This window comes from Polistes dominula, unplaced genomic scaffold, assembly GCF_049000335.1.
Source record: "Polistes dominula isolate Pdom_NZ unplaced genomic scaffold, Pdom_raw_medaka contig_37, whole genome shotgun sequence".
Classification (NCBI taxonomy): domain Eukaryota; kingdom Metazoa; phylum Arthropoda; class Insecta; order Hymenoptera; family Vespidae; genus Polistes; species Polistes dominula.
The window spans coordinates 2,729,214-2,747,503 of NW_028301169.1; the positions used below are offsets into that span (position 1 = coordinate 2,729,214).

General features: G+C 28.2%; 2 protein-coding genes across 4 annotated transcripts in view; both read right to left on the bottom strand.

Annotated features, from left to right (window-relative positions):
- Window positions 1-70: 70 nt before the first annotated feature.
- LOC107069888 (uncharacterized) lies at window positions 71-4,622 on the bottom strand. The gene is made up of 2 exons (XM_015327570.2): window positions 4,082-4,622; window positions 71-3,733 (listed from the first exon to the last, which is right to left on the bottom strand). Exon 2 carries the CDS (start codon window positions 3,727-3,729, stop codon window positions 3,295-3,297), a length of 435 nt encoding a protein of 144 aa, XP_015183056.2. The 5' UTR covers window positions 3,730-3,733; window positions 4,082-4,622; the 3' UTR covers window positions 71-3,294.
- Window positions 4,623-4,903: 281 nt separating this feature from the next.
- The window catches only part of pio (zona pellucida domain-containing protein piopio), an 86,903-nt gene continuing 73,516 nt past the window's right edge, over window positions 4,904-18,290 (bottom strand). For all 3 annotated transcript variants that reach the window (XM_015327569.2, XM_089179074.1, XM_089179075.1), the window contains 5 exons: window positions 9,907-10,074; window positions 9,615-9,820; window positions 8,770-8,932; window positions 8,444-8,632; window positions 4,904-7,793 (listed from right to left, as the gene is read on the bottom strand). In XM_015327569.2, coding sequence (XP_015183055.1) covers window positions 7,590-7,793; window positions 8,444-8,632; window positions 8,770-8,932; window positions 9,615-9,820; window positions 9,907-10,074 — 930 coding nt within the window. In that variant the 3' untranslated portion in view covers window positions 4,904-7,589. The remainder of the gene's footprint in view (window positions 7,794-8,443; window positions 8,633-8,769; window positions 8,933-9,614; window positions 9,821-9,906; window positions 10,075-18,290) is intronic.

Consider the following 18,290-nt stretch of genomic DNA (forward strand, 5'->3'; position numbering starts at 1 on the left):
AAAGAATTAAAAAAAAAATAGACGAAATGATATCGTTACGCCATTAAATCTTTGTCAATAATTTTCTAACCTCTCTTTTTTCTATTTGGTATCGATGAGAAAATAAAGATGAACGAGAAAAGATTTATATGAAATAATGTTAACAAAAAGAAAAATAATAATAAAATTGAAGGTTAGTAATAAAAAAAAAAAAAGGGAAAAAGAAAGAAAGAAAGATCGTCGAACCAAACAGGATGCAAGAAGTAAACGTTCATTGAATATCGATTATTAAAAATGAAAGAAAAAAAAATAATAAAAGGAAGAAAATAAAAGAAAGGAAGAAGAAGAAGAAGAAGAAGAAGTAGAAGAAGAAGGAAGAAAGAAAGAAAATTTATAGATCCGATAGCTGCGGATGGAAAGATGTCGGAGAGCACATTTTTTATATTATTTTTCTACGAGAAAATAAAAAAAGGGAAAATAATCGGGGGTGTTAATAATCGAATGGAAATATGTTGAACCAAAGAAAATGATTAAAAAAAAGGACATGAAAAGATGAAAAAAGAAAAAGGATTATAATTTTTTCTATCCCAAGAATTTCCATCATGGAGGTATAAACAAACTATATCATCATAATAATAATAATGATAATAATAATAATAATAATAATAATTAAGTATTATACACAAATCGAGAAGAATAATAATATTCTGTTTTTTTTTCTCTTCTTACAAAAAAAAATATTTTCTTTTATCGTTGGTTATATTGTTAATGTTTAATTTGTTCGTTTTTGTTTGAAACATTTCAATAAATTTGATTGATCTCTTCTAATTTTCTCAATAAAATATATTTGGTGCTTTAACATTGACATTAAAATTGAAATAAAAAAATGTTGCTTTAATTGTTTAACAATTAACAATATTGTTTTGTCGAATAATATATCATGTGTTGATTTTACTTATCTTACTTTTTTTATTTTTTATTTCATCTTAAAAATGTTTCGAAAAAAATATTACTAATTATTAAAATAATTATCCACGAGATATATTTTGATGTTTCACGAAAAATATTTTTATTTTTAATCGTGTGTTGATTAATTATTATTCCCTAACCATTCTCCCCACCCCACCCCACTACGCCATCTTTTATTTGTCTCGTTGTTCATCAGTGACGTTGTATACAATGTGTTTTACAAGAAAAATGCGTACAAGTATTCAGGTGACGTATTAGTGAAAAATGGAAATAATGAGTGGAACGCGCGAAAAAAAGAAAATATAAATAAAAAAATAAAATATAATTTATAAATTTCTTAAAGACATTAATAAAAAAAATTCTTTAAAAAAACTCTAAGGATATCGTGAAAGAAAAAAAAATGTGCGTGGAAGAGGAAGAACGTTCATGCATATTCACCGATTTCTACGTGGGTTGCATTAATAATTATTATTAATATTACTATTACTATTATTATACTACTAAAATTACTACTACTATTATTACTAATACTACTACACAACTACTACTACTACATTTATTAATATTATTACTACTATTATTACGAATGCTATGGCGTCCGAACGAAAATAAAACTAGTCTTTTAGAAAATGAAAAAGAAAAAAAAAAAGAAAAAAGATATAGAAAGAAAATTTCTCAACATTTTCGATTAATTTTCATGTAAGTGTGTATGCGTGTGTGTCAGTGCAGTATATAAATAATATATATATATATATATATATGCTTATGATATAACGGGACAATATATTCCGTACAGACATATGCACATACATATTATACGTGTTTTAAAATAATCTATATCGTACGATTAAAATACAAATAAAAAAAAATATAATTTTAAATAAAGAAGATAAATAATAAATAAATAAAAAAAAAATTTATTAGATTACGCGAATCAAGAGCCATATTACCAACCCAAGATGATGATGGATGCACAACAAACAACAACATCAATCGTAGTTAGACTAAAAATTTCATAGAATCACATATGTCAGTCTATAATTATATTTCTTGTTATATTATATATACATATACATATGTATATATGTATTTATATATATATGTATATATATATAAATATATTATACATCACATATTTTCCAAAAACGAATTATATATATAATTCAATAAAAAAAGAAGAAAAAAATGCATATTCTCGTTTGATACTCTGTGAGATGTTTTACAGTTTGTATTTTCCTACATTTTTTTTTTTTAAATTGTTAACAATTTTTATTTTGTACAATTTTATTATTCTCTTATGAAAAATAATACACATCAAATTTTCTTATTATATATATATATATGTACTAGCTGTGCCCCGCCACGCGTTGCTGTGGCTCAAAATCAGTCCGATTATTAAATAGAAAAGAAAAAAAAAAGAGAAATAATAAGTTTCCAAAACGTTACACCTCCCTCTTCCGAAACGAACTCAATTTCTGTCTTCCCGGTCCTTTATAAAAACCTTAATCTTTCTCTAGATGAAAGGACATATAAGCGGCATTTTTCCTGTAGAAGATAACTTAACTTTCCCCCTTCCCCCCTTTCAATTAAATGGAAATAAAAATTGAACATAAGTATTGAAAAATCAGACTGAACTTTAATACACTCGTAATAGACTCGTCGTTAAATGACGGAATCAAGAAGGCAATCACTGGTTCCCTACGTTGTCATAATATACATATTTATTAACTCCACCTTTTTCGCTACCTCCTGCATTCTTCCTCGAAGCTCTTAGGTCATTTCCGATTAATTAAAGACTGGATCTTTCCTATACTTCTGCATTAGGAGTGTTCCAGAGACTTCGGCGCATTCATCATACATACACAAAATGACAACATTAAGAAGTGTCATCTTACAAATAAAACACGTTTGCTTTCTTTTCAATCGAAACACTCTTACGCACACACTCACACTCATATCGCCGCACGCACCATAAAAGAACATTTTTCCGACATTTATTGATCCTTTTAGAAATATTCCTATACACACTCACACGCACTCTTTAGTTTTTCTCTCATATTCTCACATATGTCAAATGTTTGGCGTGAACATATTTACATAGGCTCAAATGTACCGAGAATTCACTGAAATCTGTAGTCATATAAAAAATTATTAAAAAAAAATTAAATATAATTATTTTACAAATAAATTAATGTAATAAAAACGTAGCTTTATGCGAATTCAACGTTGTGTCAACATTTCAAGACAATCGGTAAAGTACTTTTGGAGATTCACGATTAGACACAAACGAAATCTACATTTATATATACATATATAGAGAATATATTAGGTTAGGTTATGTTAGGTTTATTTATTTCGCCGTTGGTTACATTTTCTGTGTGCGTTGGTCACTGGTTGACGTGCCTCTCGTTTTCTTAATGTATCAGCACGAAGACGTTGATTGCGTTGCTCTGAATTTTTATTTGCACGTGTACATGCAACTTGTTCTCTTAAATTTACATTATCCGTCGAGTGTTCAGCGCTGGTCCGCTGTCTCTTTCGTTTTTGTCCTCGTGCTGTAGCTATATTTTGTTCACGTGCCGCTCTTGTTCTCGTGATAGTTTGTCGCAGACGTTCGTCACGCTGTTCTTGGGATTCGTGTGCACGACCCTCTGCTGTCCTGACTCTTTGAGCCGCATTCCTTGCTATAGTTTGTTCTGCCGACTGATGAGCTCTTTCAACACGTTTGCGTCGTGCCTCTTTGCTACGCGCATTATTGAGGTTAGATTTTTTTGGTGGCATTTGGCTGAAAATAATAATTTAAATTGTTAAAATATATGTATATATTGTTTCACCCTTCTAAGATCAATCCCTATTTTTTAATCGCAATTATAATTTTTCAATTTCAATTTTTTTGCGCTGAGAGATTGATGTTTATTTATTTTTCAATTGCCATAATTAGTAATAAAAATCCGGATAACTAATTTTGATGTATAGATAGCTATGAAAAATTGCAATTTAAAATATATATTTCTTACTTCAATAAAGAATAATTTATTAACGTAAATAAAGTATACTTTGTTTACAACGCTTCATTCCTGTTATAATGATATAACAATAATAGAATTATGTGACATGATATGATAATACTTACATGTATTTATTTTAATAGAAGACTTTTAATAAAGTCCTATAAGCACAATAAAGCACTAAACATAGCAAAACCAAGAACAATTTATTTTCACTGTATTACGTTTACGATAATGCCATTTTAACTTATTTAGCCTCAGCAACACGTGGCCGATTATGCTAGCACCAAATACACGTGGTTATAATAATAAATCGTAGGTTACACACACACATAAAATGTTGTACTTTTAACATGGCGCCATCTATTGGATACTTACTCAATCCAGTCAACGAATTACCTTATACCGCCATCTGTTAGAATCTTATCGAACTAACAGAGATAATCATGACTCTTTGTTAATAAACAAATAATTCGCAATAAAATAATATTGCGATTATAACTTGAGATATAAACTATCCTATCTTTCAAGTTTGATAAAACTGCACATAGTGTGTAAAATTTTATTAAAATTGGTTCTGTAGTTTAGGAGTCCATTGCGAACAAACAACGTTACACGTAATTTATATACATTAAGATATATACATATAATATATCATTGTACATACTACGTCGATAATTTATAAAATTTATTGTTATCATCTGTCGATAAGACAGTTTTCTAACTCATAACATAAATTTATTATCATAATCTACATTATCGACTAAAAATTATTGGTTAATAATTTTCAAATATTTACATATATATAATGATAATAATAATTAATATAAAAAAAAGATTAATTGATGTATAAAATATACAAGAAATTAATTTAAAATAATATACATTTTAAAAGGTATAATAATAAGTTATAATATATATTTTTAAAAGGTGAATGAAAAGATCTCTTTTTTTTAATTTTTTTTTTATTTAATGATTACAAGATTTTATTAAAGGTTCTTTTTCGTTATTTACACGATATCGTTGTATGATACTTTTTATGACAAAGGTCCAGAGTAACATTATGGGATGCAACGAGGTCTGTCTTCTCGAAACGTATGATAAAAAAAAAAGAACAAAAAAAAAGAAACGAGAAGGGCGAGAAAAGGAGAGGTAAAGAATAGAAGGAAAAAAAAATAAATGTGGCAGAAGGATTACTATTATACAGGTATTGTTAATCCCCAATGTCGCTATGAACCAATGCCAATATGGCTCGACGATGGACGTTACAATATTAATTAAAATAATAATATTAATTATTAATAATTATAATAATAATAGAAATAATAATAATAATAATAATAATAATAATAATAATAATAATAATAATATAAAAACAAAAAAAAGGAATTGTTGTAAACGTGGTCCAATCGTCGGCCTTACGCCATCTTGCAACAGAACTTTCGTAGATTTCTCGTAAAATACAAAAGCTTTCTTATTTCTTATTACATAATATCGAAGAAGAACAAGTATACCGAATCATTTATTTAAAAATAAAAAGAATTTATTACCAAATTATTATCGCCATTGCGAAGATAATTTTTTTTAAATTTTATTTTATTTTATTTTGTGATTCTTCTTCTTCTTCTTTTTCTATTTCTTATTATTATTCTTATTCATTTTGCACAAATGTAATTAATTAAAAGACGAATTATTTTGTCGTCTCGTTGATTCAAACTTTTTCTTTTCTTGTTTTGTTTTGTTTTTATTTTTGAACCTAAATTTTTAATTACAATTGGTAACACTCATTACATCACCATCAACACATTTTAGGGATAACCAAAATGAAACGAGACGACGATATTGGTTGATGCATGTTATTTGTTCGTCCTTAAATTATTCGTTTTTTATTTTTTTTTATTTCTTTTTTTATCTTTTTATACTTTTTTTTTGTTTTGTTTAATTCTTTTAATTTACTTTCGTTGACAATTAAAAACTAGAAATGCTCCGAAAATTGATGTCACTTTATTCCGGTATTGTTTCTCTCTTTCTCATTGTAATAAATTGTTTGACAAATGTTCGAATTAAATAAATTTCATGAACCAATAAAAACACTCGTTGTGTTAATTATAAATATTTCAAGATAAAAAATGAGAGAGAGAGAGAGAAAAGTATCGAGGAAGTTCGGAGCAGCACCTGGTTGATTGAAAATTAATTACTAATTATTAAAAAAAGAGAATGTGATTTAAGCGTTATAAAAGATTACAAAATCTGATTATACAATCAAAGGGAGTGAACAAAAAAATAAAACAAAAAAAAAAAGAAATCATAACTGGGAGTATTTGATTCGATTCAGAGCATCACGTTTGTCTAAGTTGACTATGAAAAAAAAACAAAATGCAAAAAAAAAAAATATAATAAAATTCTTAAAAACTACGCGAATAAAATTATTGAGTTGTTCGGAATGTAATTTCATTTTTTTCCCTGACACAATAAATACATTATTTGATGCAAACCGATAAATAACAACACGTGAGATCGCTGAGAGATTAAATTAATCAAATTGAACTATTTATGTCCACTTAAAAGGCCTAGATTTAACCACGAAGCGTAAATTGTCTTCATTTTCACCAAATAAAAATGAAATGACTTTCCAAACAACCCAATAGATAATTTCAATTTAAAAATTACGTTATATTTCTTTTTTTTTTATTCTTTTTTATTTAAAAAAGATGACTATCGTAAAATATGGACGGAAGATTGATGTGTGTTTTTCACGTGCAGTTTTAATACGACAGGTATTATTTTTTTTTTTTTTTTTTTACGTATGACAGGGTATACCGGACTAGTATACGGAACAATTATATATATATTTATATAAAATATTTCTATTTCAAAACGACAACGAGTTTAACGAAAATTATTCGTGTCGATTCGATTATAATCGTTTTTAAAACGATCGATTTCCTAAGAAATTTCGATAAGACGTGGCGCTGTAGACGAAGCGCATTTGATCGTCGTCGATTCGATTTGTTCGATTTTTGCTATATTATTATTATTATTATTATTAAAAAAAAAACAATCGAATTAACGTCGTAGGAAGCGCGAAAGGATCTTTTACGAAATATTTTTCAAAGATAATAAAAGAGAGAGAGACAAATAAAAAGAGAAAAATATTCACGAAAACGTTTTTATATTTTTTCCTCAAAATGGAGGATTAGGGGACTGAGAAAATTTTGTTCTCTTTCTCGTTTTATATTTCCCCTTTTCAAAGTTAAAATGGGCAGTAATCAACGGCAGTTTAGTTTTTAATTAATTATAAACGTTATTCACATTTATTTAATTATATTCTCTTTTTTTAATGTGTAAAAAAAAAACACATATTTTTTCTCTCTTTTCATCTTTGTTTTTCTTTCGGATGAAAAAATATTTCGAAGTTGTTGTTCGTAAAGAAAAACGGTAGATCCTATCGAGATACCGTTATTCATTCATTGTTATTATTATTATTATTAATATTAATATGAATAATTATTAATATCATTATTATTATTATTATTATTATTACTATTATTATTATTAGTTATTTTTTCTTTATTGTTGTAGTTTGTTTTCTTTTCTTCATACTAACGTTACTAAGAACGTTTATGTTCTTTTTTAACTGCTATGACTGTAGGCAGTGTTCGTATAGGGTCCACTGTAAATCGAGGATCCTGTCGTTGACACACTCTTGTGTCGTCTTCTAGCGAGTAGTACCAAAATGGCGGCGATTACTACAAGCATAAGTATCAAGCCTGCAATGGCGATGCCGATGGCGAAGCTTCTCTGCGATATGCAGATGCTATTTGGATCGTCAATCGTCTGTTAAAACAAAACATTTTCTTCATTATATTTAAAACAAATTGATATTTGAATAATAATGATTAATATATTTATATAATCAATCATTTGTCTATTTAATCATTAATCGGATAATTGTTTCTTTCGATTTCAAATAATTGTATCTTTTTAGATTATATTTAAGTAAATCTAAATTTAAATTATAAAACTAAAATTATAAATTATTTTCTTTTATTTAATAATTTTATTTAATCGGATAATTGTTTCTTGCAATTTCGAATAATTTTATCTTTTATTTTTTAGGTTATATTTAAGTCAATTTAATTGTAAATTTAAATAATACGAGAATAACGCGAAATATGTTATTTTTAACGAATAATTGTTTCTTTTAATTTTGAATAATTTTATATATTTCCAAAGATGTATAATTGCAATTTTTTTAGGTTGTATTTAAACAAATCTGAAACTAAGTAATAAGAGCAACGAGATCAATTATTTTTTTATTTAATTATTAAACGGATAATTGTTTCTTTTAATTTCGAATGATTTTATATATTTCCAAAGACGTATAATTGCAATTTTTTTAAATAAATCTAAATCTGAGTAATAGCGACAACAAAATCAATTACATTATTTATTTATAAAAATATATTTTTATTAAATGTTCTTACCCTCTCTCTGAAGACGTCATCGGTAAAATCGGATTTCGAGCTAACGTCGGAAGCTTCATTTACGTAAAGCCCGCTATAAACTTCAATGGTAGCAGGTGTACCACCATCAAGACTTTCGACAGTTTTAATATTATCGCCACCGTTGTTTGTGTCTCTGCGTCTTCTCGTTATCGTGTTACATAACGGTGGCTGTAAATGTAAATAAAATTATGAATTTATAATCATTTATTCTTTTTTTTTTCTTTTTAACACACAATACTAATATACATTTTTTGAATCGTAAAGAAAAGAAACATATATATATATAAAAGGAAGAAAAAAATTACCGTATTACTGCATCCTCCGCCATGTTTAACACAGAGTCTCACATTACATTGATAATAAACGCTCGCCGTGTATGGAAATTTATGTGCTTGAAAATTGACTTTTGCCTCCGTTTTATCTTCGTTATAAGTAAATTGTCCCATGATTTCACCATCTACGGGACATCTGTAAAACAAAATAATATTTATAGGTATTATATATGTATAAATATAAAGAAGACAATTTGACTTGTTTTTCACGAAATTTTAGGTTCCAAGAGGAACTTCTTTTGAATTATTCATCCTGTAATCATCAATTCGCAAAAAAAATATTTTTTCGTGTATATATTTACTTGTTTTCATATATATACATATGATTTTTACAAAAGTATTCGTAATATTGTATATTTTAAATAATTATTATTGTAATGCAAATATTTTAGTTTACTTAGAATACAATTTTGTTTTGTTCTAAAATTTATTTCAATTGTAAAGTTTAATATTTTTAAAATATGTTAATATTGTATAACAATAAAATATTGATTGTCTTAAGTTTACAGTAATAGTACGAATACTTTTGTGATTAACTGTATAAGTTATAATATAAGATCGATCGGAAAGTAATGTCGCTTTTTAATCTCAAAATTTAAACAAGTTTTTATTATTAATCAATAATTAAATTAATTAATCACGTTTTCATCAGTCTTTTTCTATCTGGTATGCAAAATTTGTAATACTGTAAAAATCATCAATCGGTTTTTTGATTAAAATATAAATATAAAAATTTGACATGCGTAGTAACGACATTACTACGGGGACTTTTGGTCCCCCTAATATTAGAGTCAGAATTTGAACCTAGAAAAACTTACCCTTCGCTATTAATCAACCTTTGTTCTCCCCAACCCAGACCATCTCGAACCAAACAATCGGAGATCTTTAAACCAAACATCTCTTGTTTGTCAATACTGATGACCAAAGTTAGAGGATCACCGATTTTTACATTCTCTGCCACCTGATGCCTCGTAGGATCTCCACTGAAGATTTTCATCGTGCATCCAGGCATAGGAGCAGTTGCCTGTATCATATAAATGTTAATATAATTTAAAAGAACAAACAAAAAAAAGTTTTGACAAAGTATTTCATAGGATTTAATAAACTAACCTGAAGTGGTAGAGATTGCAACATGGCCACGTGGGTCTGATCGTTCGTAACAACTTTATCTCGTGTTTGGTATCGACATCTCACATGGAAACCCCTGCCTTGATTCGTGACCAACTTCAGGTGTGGTTGCACTACTATTGTATTGAAATATTCGACACCACCGTCATCCTGTAAATCAATAACATCAACAATTAAATCACTTCGTATTAATGAGATTTCATTTTATTATACTAAATAAATTACAATTATTAATGATGTAACATTAAATTATTTAAATATTTATTTTTAATAATTATTAAGTATATCATTTAATATCACAAATTATTGGGTTGGCAAAAAAGTAATTTCGGTTTTCTAGGATGAAATAAAACTCAATTGTTTCTATATAAAAAATAAACCGTAAATTAAATAAAACTAAAAAATTCTAACATTAACAAAAGAATAACGAAACAAACAAAACGCTAATTGTTGGTGCAAGCCGAAATTACTTTCTTGCCAAAAAATATCTTTTATTAAAACTATTTATTTTCGTAAAGATAATCTTTATTATTCGTTTAAATATTAAATTCTATGAATTTTATTTAATAAGAACATTTAAATAATATCCTACGTGTTTTGTTTAACACGAATGAGATAATAATTAATTATCATTAATAAGGACACGTTATATAGAACAGATCCGTCCGCCATGTTGATTTTTAACCTCACAATTCTCTCGTACCGTTTATGATCTCATTCGGTACAGAATAATCGTCTATATATGCAACGTGGTCGACAGTTTCTTTGGACTTTCAGTTTTGCAGTACTCGTTCTTGTCTGTCCTTGCACCCTATCAACAAAAACCGGACCGTTCGCTTCTCGCCTTTTCTTTTTCTCTCTCTCTCTCTCTCTCTCTTTTTGTTTCTTTCTATTTCTCTTTCTTGTTCTATTCGTTTGGTTGACTTCACAATAGTACCGAGAAGGGACTAGTAAGCATTCGATTTCTTTCTTATTTTCACGAATAATACATCATCCATCATCATTTTTATTTTTACAAATATAATATGTGTTTGTATAACTGTATAATATTTGTGTAAAAATAAAAACCTATGAAATTTCTTGGAAATATGAGTTTAGTCAAAGGTGTATAATTATTTTAGGTAAATGTGTGTTCATCTCTTTATTGAATTTGTGGTTTTTTTTTTGTACAAATATTATACAGTTCCACGAATTTAGTATGAGGAAAAAAAATTAAATATTCCTAGCATGTTTTACACGTTAAAAAATATATATGTATATATAAACGTTAACAAAAATATCTTCTACGTATCTTTGAATTTTTTTTCTTTGTTCATTTACTTTCCATAAAAAAAATAAAATGATGAAGAAGAAGAAGAAGAAGAAGAAGAAGAGGTTTTATTTCTCATCTATAAAGATACACTTGAGTGAATCTTAGTAGGCGTACGACGGAAGAACGATTAATTCTCGAACGATGATCGACCTTAATGAGGATAATTCGCAATCAAACGATTTCCTGTCGGCCAATGAATGCAATCAAAGTGGATAACGATAGCCGTAAAAAAAAAAAAGAATAAACAAATACCCAGAGGGATGATTATACATTTTCAATTCTATTATTTATTTTGTTCGCGTAACTATTGTTTCTATCATAATTAATATTTTCCGAAGGATTTGTAGGATCGTTAGCCTTTTTTTTTAAATTTAACATAAAAATTAACATTTCAAATACATTATTTAAATATTAAAAACAAAATGTTGTATTAGGTGGACCGAAAAGTACTGTTGCTTTACTTTAATGGCCGCACGTTTATGCAGTCAAACGTCGCCAGAGGGCGGTAATATTTTTCAAAAATTAATTTAAAGAAACTTTATCAAATTTATGAAAAAATTAACATAAAAGAAAACAACAACTGATTTAATTTTATATAATTTTAAATATATAAATAGTTATAAATAAATAACGGTTGTTGCGGCTATCACACACATGTTGTGTGAGCGGCTATTAAAGTGTTAACCTTAAAATCAAACAAATAAATGTTTAACAAGTTTTTATTTTTAATCAATAATGTAATATCACCCTCGTTATCAATAACTTTCTTCCATCTAGTTTACAAATTTTTAATACCGGACTGATAAAAACGCAATTGGTTTTTGATAAAAATAAATCTAAAAATTGACATTACTACACCCAATATAATTGTTAGTTTGCATAATTTAGACATAAATTAATGCAAATAAATTATAAAAATATAGAATACAATTTTTAAACAAGACAAATATATTAAATGATCTAAAAATATCAATTATTTATTATACAGTAAACTAAATGTTATTGCTTGTTATGAAAAGTGAGGTTAATGGTAGGGGTTGGTTTTTTTTTTTGTATTTTTTTTGTTTGTAAACAAGGACTACAAAGTGACGTCAACAAGTAAAAGGTATAACCTCGCAAAAATTGTATGGTATACTTCGATGTCATCGACATTCCAGGATTTTCATTATTATCATCATGAACATCCGGTATGGAGGTTAGGTTAATTGCATTCAAGCCGATGGAATATTTTTCCTTGAGATCGAACGAATGAGGTATACGTAAAAGGTTCGTGAATAGATAAGTTATCTGTAAGGTTTGATCCGATTATTTTTTGTAATTAATTTTTATTTATTAATCTCCTTTGGTGTATCGATAACATGGTCGTCTTTAAAGATTACTCTATCAATAAACGAGTTTGACAAGATGCAATTGAACCACTCTCTTTGTATTGTATGCATATATTATACAAGGTGTCATAAATTTTTTTGTTCTGTACACAGACATTGTATTATATAACGTATTTTATATATAAAAAGAAATATTTTAATTAATTTAACTTCAAAAATTTTATAAATACGAAAATAATATACAGCACACACTTGTATCTTAAAATTGTACGCGTTAGATTGTAAAAGATATAAAAATATTTTGATTTTTATATATCTAACAATTAGCCATCTTTTATTATTATTATTATATTTAAATAATTTTTCAAATATTAAATCAGATATTATATATAAACTCAAATAAAGAATTTCATTTGAAAAAAAGTATACAGAATAAATAAGTGGAAATAATTATTAGAAGAAAGAGCGTATGTATAATTTGTGCAATAAAACGTAAAAGATGTAAAAGTCGGTGAAAGAAGGAAGGAAAGAGAAGAGACAAGCGGGTTTGGGAAAAAGAATAGAGAGAAGGATAGAAAACAGGTAGAGAACCGAAGCAAAACTACTTTTCTCATTGCTGATACCATCCATCTTGGAGTCCACAAGGGTGGTCGGTCAGTTCGTGGATGCATCAGGACAAGACGACCAAACAAGTTCAAAAAACAAAAAAGGAATTTAAAAGAATCTTACTCGTTGGTGTTCTTTTTACGTGTAACGTCAAGATTATGTCTTTCTCTTTCTTGTTGTTTTTGTTTTTTTGTTTTATTTCTCTTTAGAATAGATAGGAAGAGGATCGGATGATACTGCGGTGTGTCTTTAAGGCGTGGTTATGTTCACGAGTAAGGATGATCGTTGAGAGGCTAGTACAACAACAACAACAACAAAAAGACCTTGGAAAAATTGCATACCCCCCCCCCATCCCTTCACCCTTTTCCCACTCTACACTTTTAACACCGCAGTTATCTCGTTCTATTAATTTTCTTTGTTTGTATTATCTATTAGATGTAGAAATTAATTCGTTGTTTTGATATTGAAATTGATTTCATCAAAATTATATGAAAAATGAATCCAAGAAAAAGATTGATGTATGATTATTTTATAATATGAATATGAATATGATATTTATTTAAATAGTACTGAATTAATTGCTATACTTAATGTTAATATATATTCTTATATGTTTATACAGCTTTTACAGCTTTGTAGTATCAAGAAATTACAGTTGTCTAAAAGATGGACAACGAGAATATTAAATGTATAATTACTTTATAAATGAATACTAAATCTATTAAACAGATACCGAGTTAATTGCCATACCTAACATATACATTTATCTATTTATACAGCTTTTTAATATCAAGTAACTGAAGTTGTCTAAAAGGTAGGCAACAAAAATAATAAAAGCATAATTACTTTATAAATGTGAATACTAAATTTATTAAAAATTTATCAAATAAATTGTAACACTTAATATATAATCTGTTTATACAGCTTTTACAACTTGTTAGTATCAAGAAATTACAGTTGTCTAAAAGATGGACAACGAGAATATTAAATGTATAATTACTTTATAAATGAATACTAAATCTATTAAACAGATACCGAATTAATTGCCATACTTAAAATATACAATTATCTATTTATACAGCTTTTACAGTTTTTCTGATATCAAGAAACTGCAGTTATCTAAAAGATGCACAAAAATAGTAAATGTATAATTACTTTATTTACGTAATTAATTGCGATACCTAATATCTACCCTTATCGGTTTATACAGCTTTTACAGCTTTTTGTTATCAAGAAACTACAATTCTTTAAAAAATGGACAACAAGAATAATAAGATTATAATAACTTTATAAACGTGAATACTAAATTTATAAAAAATTGATCAAATTGATTCTACACACCTAATATATACCCGTATTTGTTTATACAGCTTTTTGGTATCTAGAAAAAGGGAAGGAACGTCTTCGTTGCTAGGTGGGTGCGAAACGTAAAGTCAGCGATCTGACGAGCTGCGGGCCGATGCACCGCAGATTACGAGTATCCTTGCTGAGGTCGACCGAGAAAGAGAAAGAGAGAGAAAGAGAGAAAGAAAGAGAGACTTCGTTGAAGGTCGTTGCCTGCTCGATATACCTGGTGTCCTCCGTACGATCTCCCAGGAATTTGTACGGAAACAAAAAAACAAAACAAAAAGAAAGAATGAAAGAAACAGATAGAAGAAGAAAGAATCTCATAAAGAAAGAAATAAAGATTGTAAAGAGTTGTGTCTAGTCGATGAAATTGTTCAAGAATCTAACGGATAAATCTATTTTCTCTTAAAGAGAATTCGTATTCTAGACCTTGATAAATAAACCAGTGACAATGATACAACGATAATAATAACGATGATATTACGATGATGATTACGATCTAGCGTATATATGAATATGATTTGAGATAATAATATAAAAATCAAATAAAAAATAACTTTGACACATGGTTTACCACAAATCGCAAGTATCATTAGCGAAGGTCACCGTTGGCCTAACATAAGCAGTATAAATGTGCCTACTACTACTGCACCGTGGTGGTGGTGATGATGCAGTTGCTGCCGTTGCACTATTGCAAATGGTTATTCCCGAGATGAGGTCATTCGAGGTCCTCGATTAATCGAATGGACGATGGTTACATAATGTCTACTTACGAGATCAATCTTCCATATACTAACTGAAAATCATTTCTAGCAAGTATAGGTTAGAATACATTTAAGGTTATAATATACGTAAACGAGTTACTTATTTTGAGAATTTAAACCTTGGTAAATTCTTAACTTGGAGACACTTGGTAGATCCTGGAAGAGAAGGTTGAACATTTTTTTCGAGGACACCGATATGAGAAAACTACCCACCTACGCGTAAAACGTTTTTAGTTTTCTCATTTCTAGATACGGGATGTGTGACCATATTTATCTGGTATAATCGTAAGCTGATATTCTTACCAACACACATACACATATTTTTATATATGAAAAATCAGTGTCACATTGTTGGTTTGTTATGGACTATGAAACTATTCAACCGATCTTAATAAAATTTTTTTGTATTTTGTGTAATTTTTTACAACTTAGAATATAGGATAGTTTTTATCACGATTATTTCTTATTTTTTAATAATTAAATCCTTTCTAAATAATAATTTAGAGGTTATCTAAGTCTCTAAGTTCTGTAAGTTCTTAATAGATGGCGCTGTATTACAATTCAATTATTTCACGTTTTTTTCAGATTTATATATGACATAACCTTACTTTTTCTATTTTTTCAGTGCTATTCTTTTGTACATTGTTAAAATTTATTAAGTAGTTTAGAATTATATTAAATCACAACATTTTATAATAAAACCACAGCAGCGCGTGATCGAAGTATCCCGGTTTATATATAAATTTACGTGGGATGTTTGTTAAAAAAAAAAAAAAAAAAAAAAAGTGAAAGAAGGAAGATCAAAACTATGAATATAAAAGAAAGGTATTGGTTGATATAGAAAAAAATGAAACTAATAGCAGTTGTGATAGTGGAGAGATACTGATAATGATAATAACGACGAATAGGATGATGATGATGACGATGACGATGATGATGATGATTATGATGGTAATGGTGAACGTGGGCAAGGTGGTGCCGATGCCTCTGCGCAAACAGGTATGACAGCCGTGTAAAGCACACACGAGTACCGAGGCTAATGCCAGAGATTGGTCCTGACGCCTCTTCTCGTTTCTCTAGAGATCTTACGTCACTATCTGGATGCCGTTTAGAATTGATTCGAAATACCAACGAACAAAATAAAAAAGATAAAAGAAGAGATGAGAAGAGAAGAGAAAGGAAGAAGAAAGAATGAAAAAAGAAAATAGAAAATACTGACGGTGTTCTTCTTTGAAGACAGGAAGAAGAGTATAGTGATCCAAAGGAGAATGCTCAATGATGTAGCAGGACTTCTGCATTTCCTTATTAAGTCTCTAATACTCGTATAGTCTCTCTTTAATTTCGTACGATGATCGAAAGCCAACACTAATGAACATTACATCGTCAAGATTAATTTCTTCTTCCTTTTTTTTTCTTCTACCTCCATTTCTATGTTGTATCATTTTTGTTGTTGTGTTCATTCTTATTGGATACCAAAGCACGTACGTGCTATCAATTTCGAAAAAAAGAACAAGACAAAATTATTACGATATGATCATAGAAGATTATTTTATTTTTTAGAAAAACATTCACATACATCATTTTTTATCCGAAAGGGAGGGAGAAAAGGGTTTATTTCAACGCGGTTAGAAACTAAAGCAATAAAAGTTGTTGGAATCGAATTCCATAGAGACGATGGAGATGAGCAGTTATCGGACCGCAAAGTATTTGCGGTATTCGTTTTTTTTTTTTTTTAAGAGTCACGTATACCAAAGATATTGGCATTGATTTTTTCAAACCCTATATCCACCCACAATTCTAAGATAGAATTGTTTTATTTTTCCTTTTCATTTGGTGTAGAAATATAAAAAGAAATTTTTAAAATCGTTTCAAGTGTCTGAAGAAAAAATTTAATCTCATGTGAAGTGTTTTTGATAAGGTTATCATTTTTGTATTATATTTGTTATTAAAAATACAACATTTCTTTGAAAATGTTTGAAAATTCGTTTTCTTCTCTTTGATGAAGTTAAAGGTGAATATATTTTTGACCCTATGAAGGTGAAGAATGTTAGATGACCTATCCGTTTTTTAAATACTGGTTCTTGGTAAAACCTTTAGGTCTTTTAAGTATCCATTATGACCGCCCTGGACGTCCTTTTCCACGAAGGTGGATACGGTAGGCAAGATTGTTGTACATGTAAATGGACCGCAAGCTGACTCATCAGTGCCGCCCCTTAATTATTGTTATTAATGTATATTTTTCCCCCTCATTTACTTCCTTAGTATATACTTTCGACGTGTACTTCGTTATTGGCTTTCTTAGAATATAATAATTGTTCACTTGAGAGTTTAGAATTTTATCGGACAAACCGAAACAAAACGAATGGTTTATTTTTACAAAATGAAATATTTCACTTTTTATTTGATACATAATATTAAAATGAAGCAAAAATTTATTGTGCATTTATTGTATTACAAATCGTGTTATAAACTGCACAAGGTATTGTTTTTTTTTATTTATAAAATTTATTTTAAAGATATTAATTTAAATAAACTGCATAATGGATTGTTTTTATTTGTATAAAATTTATTTTGTAGATGTTAATATAAAAATAGCATGAACTTTACTTTATGTTCACCCTAATATCATTTTCCAACGTATTGTGAAAAACAAATTGAAAAAGTCCAACTTTGATGGTAAATTAATATGACCTTGATACAAAAAAGAAAAGAACACTAACTTCATGAACGATCATATCATCGTTAATCTCACTGGACACATTGAACTAACGAAGACAACTAACTAAGTAACTAACTAAGACGACACAACTAACAACAACGGACATAGAAGACTCGAGTTTAATCATAGTATCAAGATCACGAAGAAGGGATCAGCAAGATGGTGACTTTCCTCTTGGACGAGTCCTCTGAGTGTTGAGAAGACTGGGATAAAGAGAAAAGATAGAATAGAAGTCACCCCAACCTCTGCTTTTGCTTCTCCTGTTGCTGCTGTTGCTGCTGCTGTTGCTG

What these genes read in the sequence shown, in the direction of transcription:
- LOC107069888 (XM_015327570.2), bottom strand. Translation starts at nt 3,729, where the DNA reads ATGCCACCAAAAAAATCTAACCTCAATAATGCGCGTAGCAAAGAGGCA.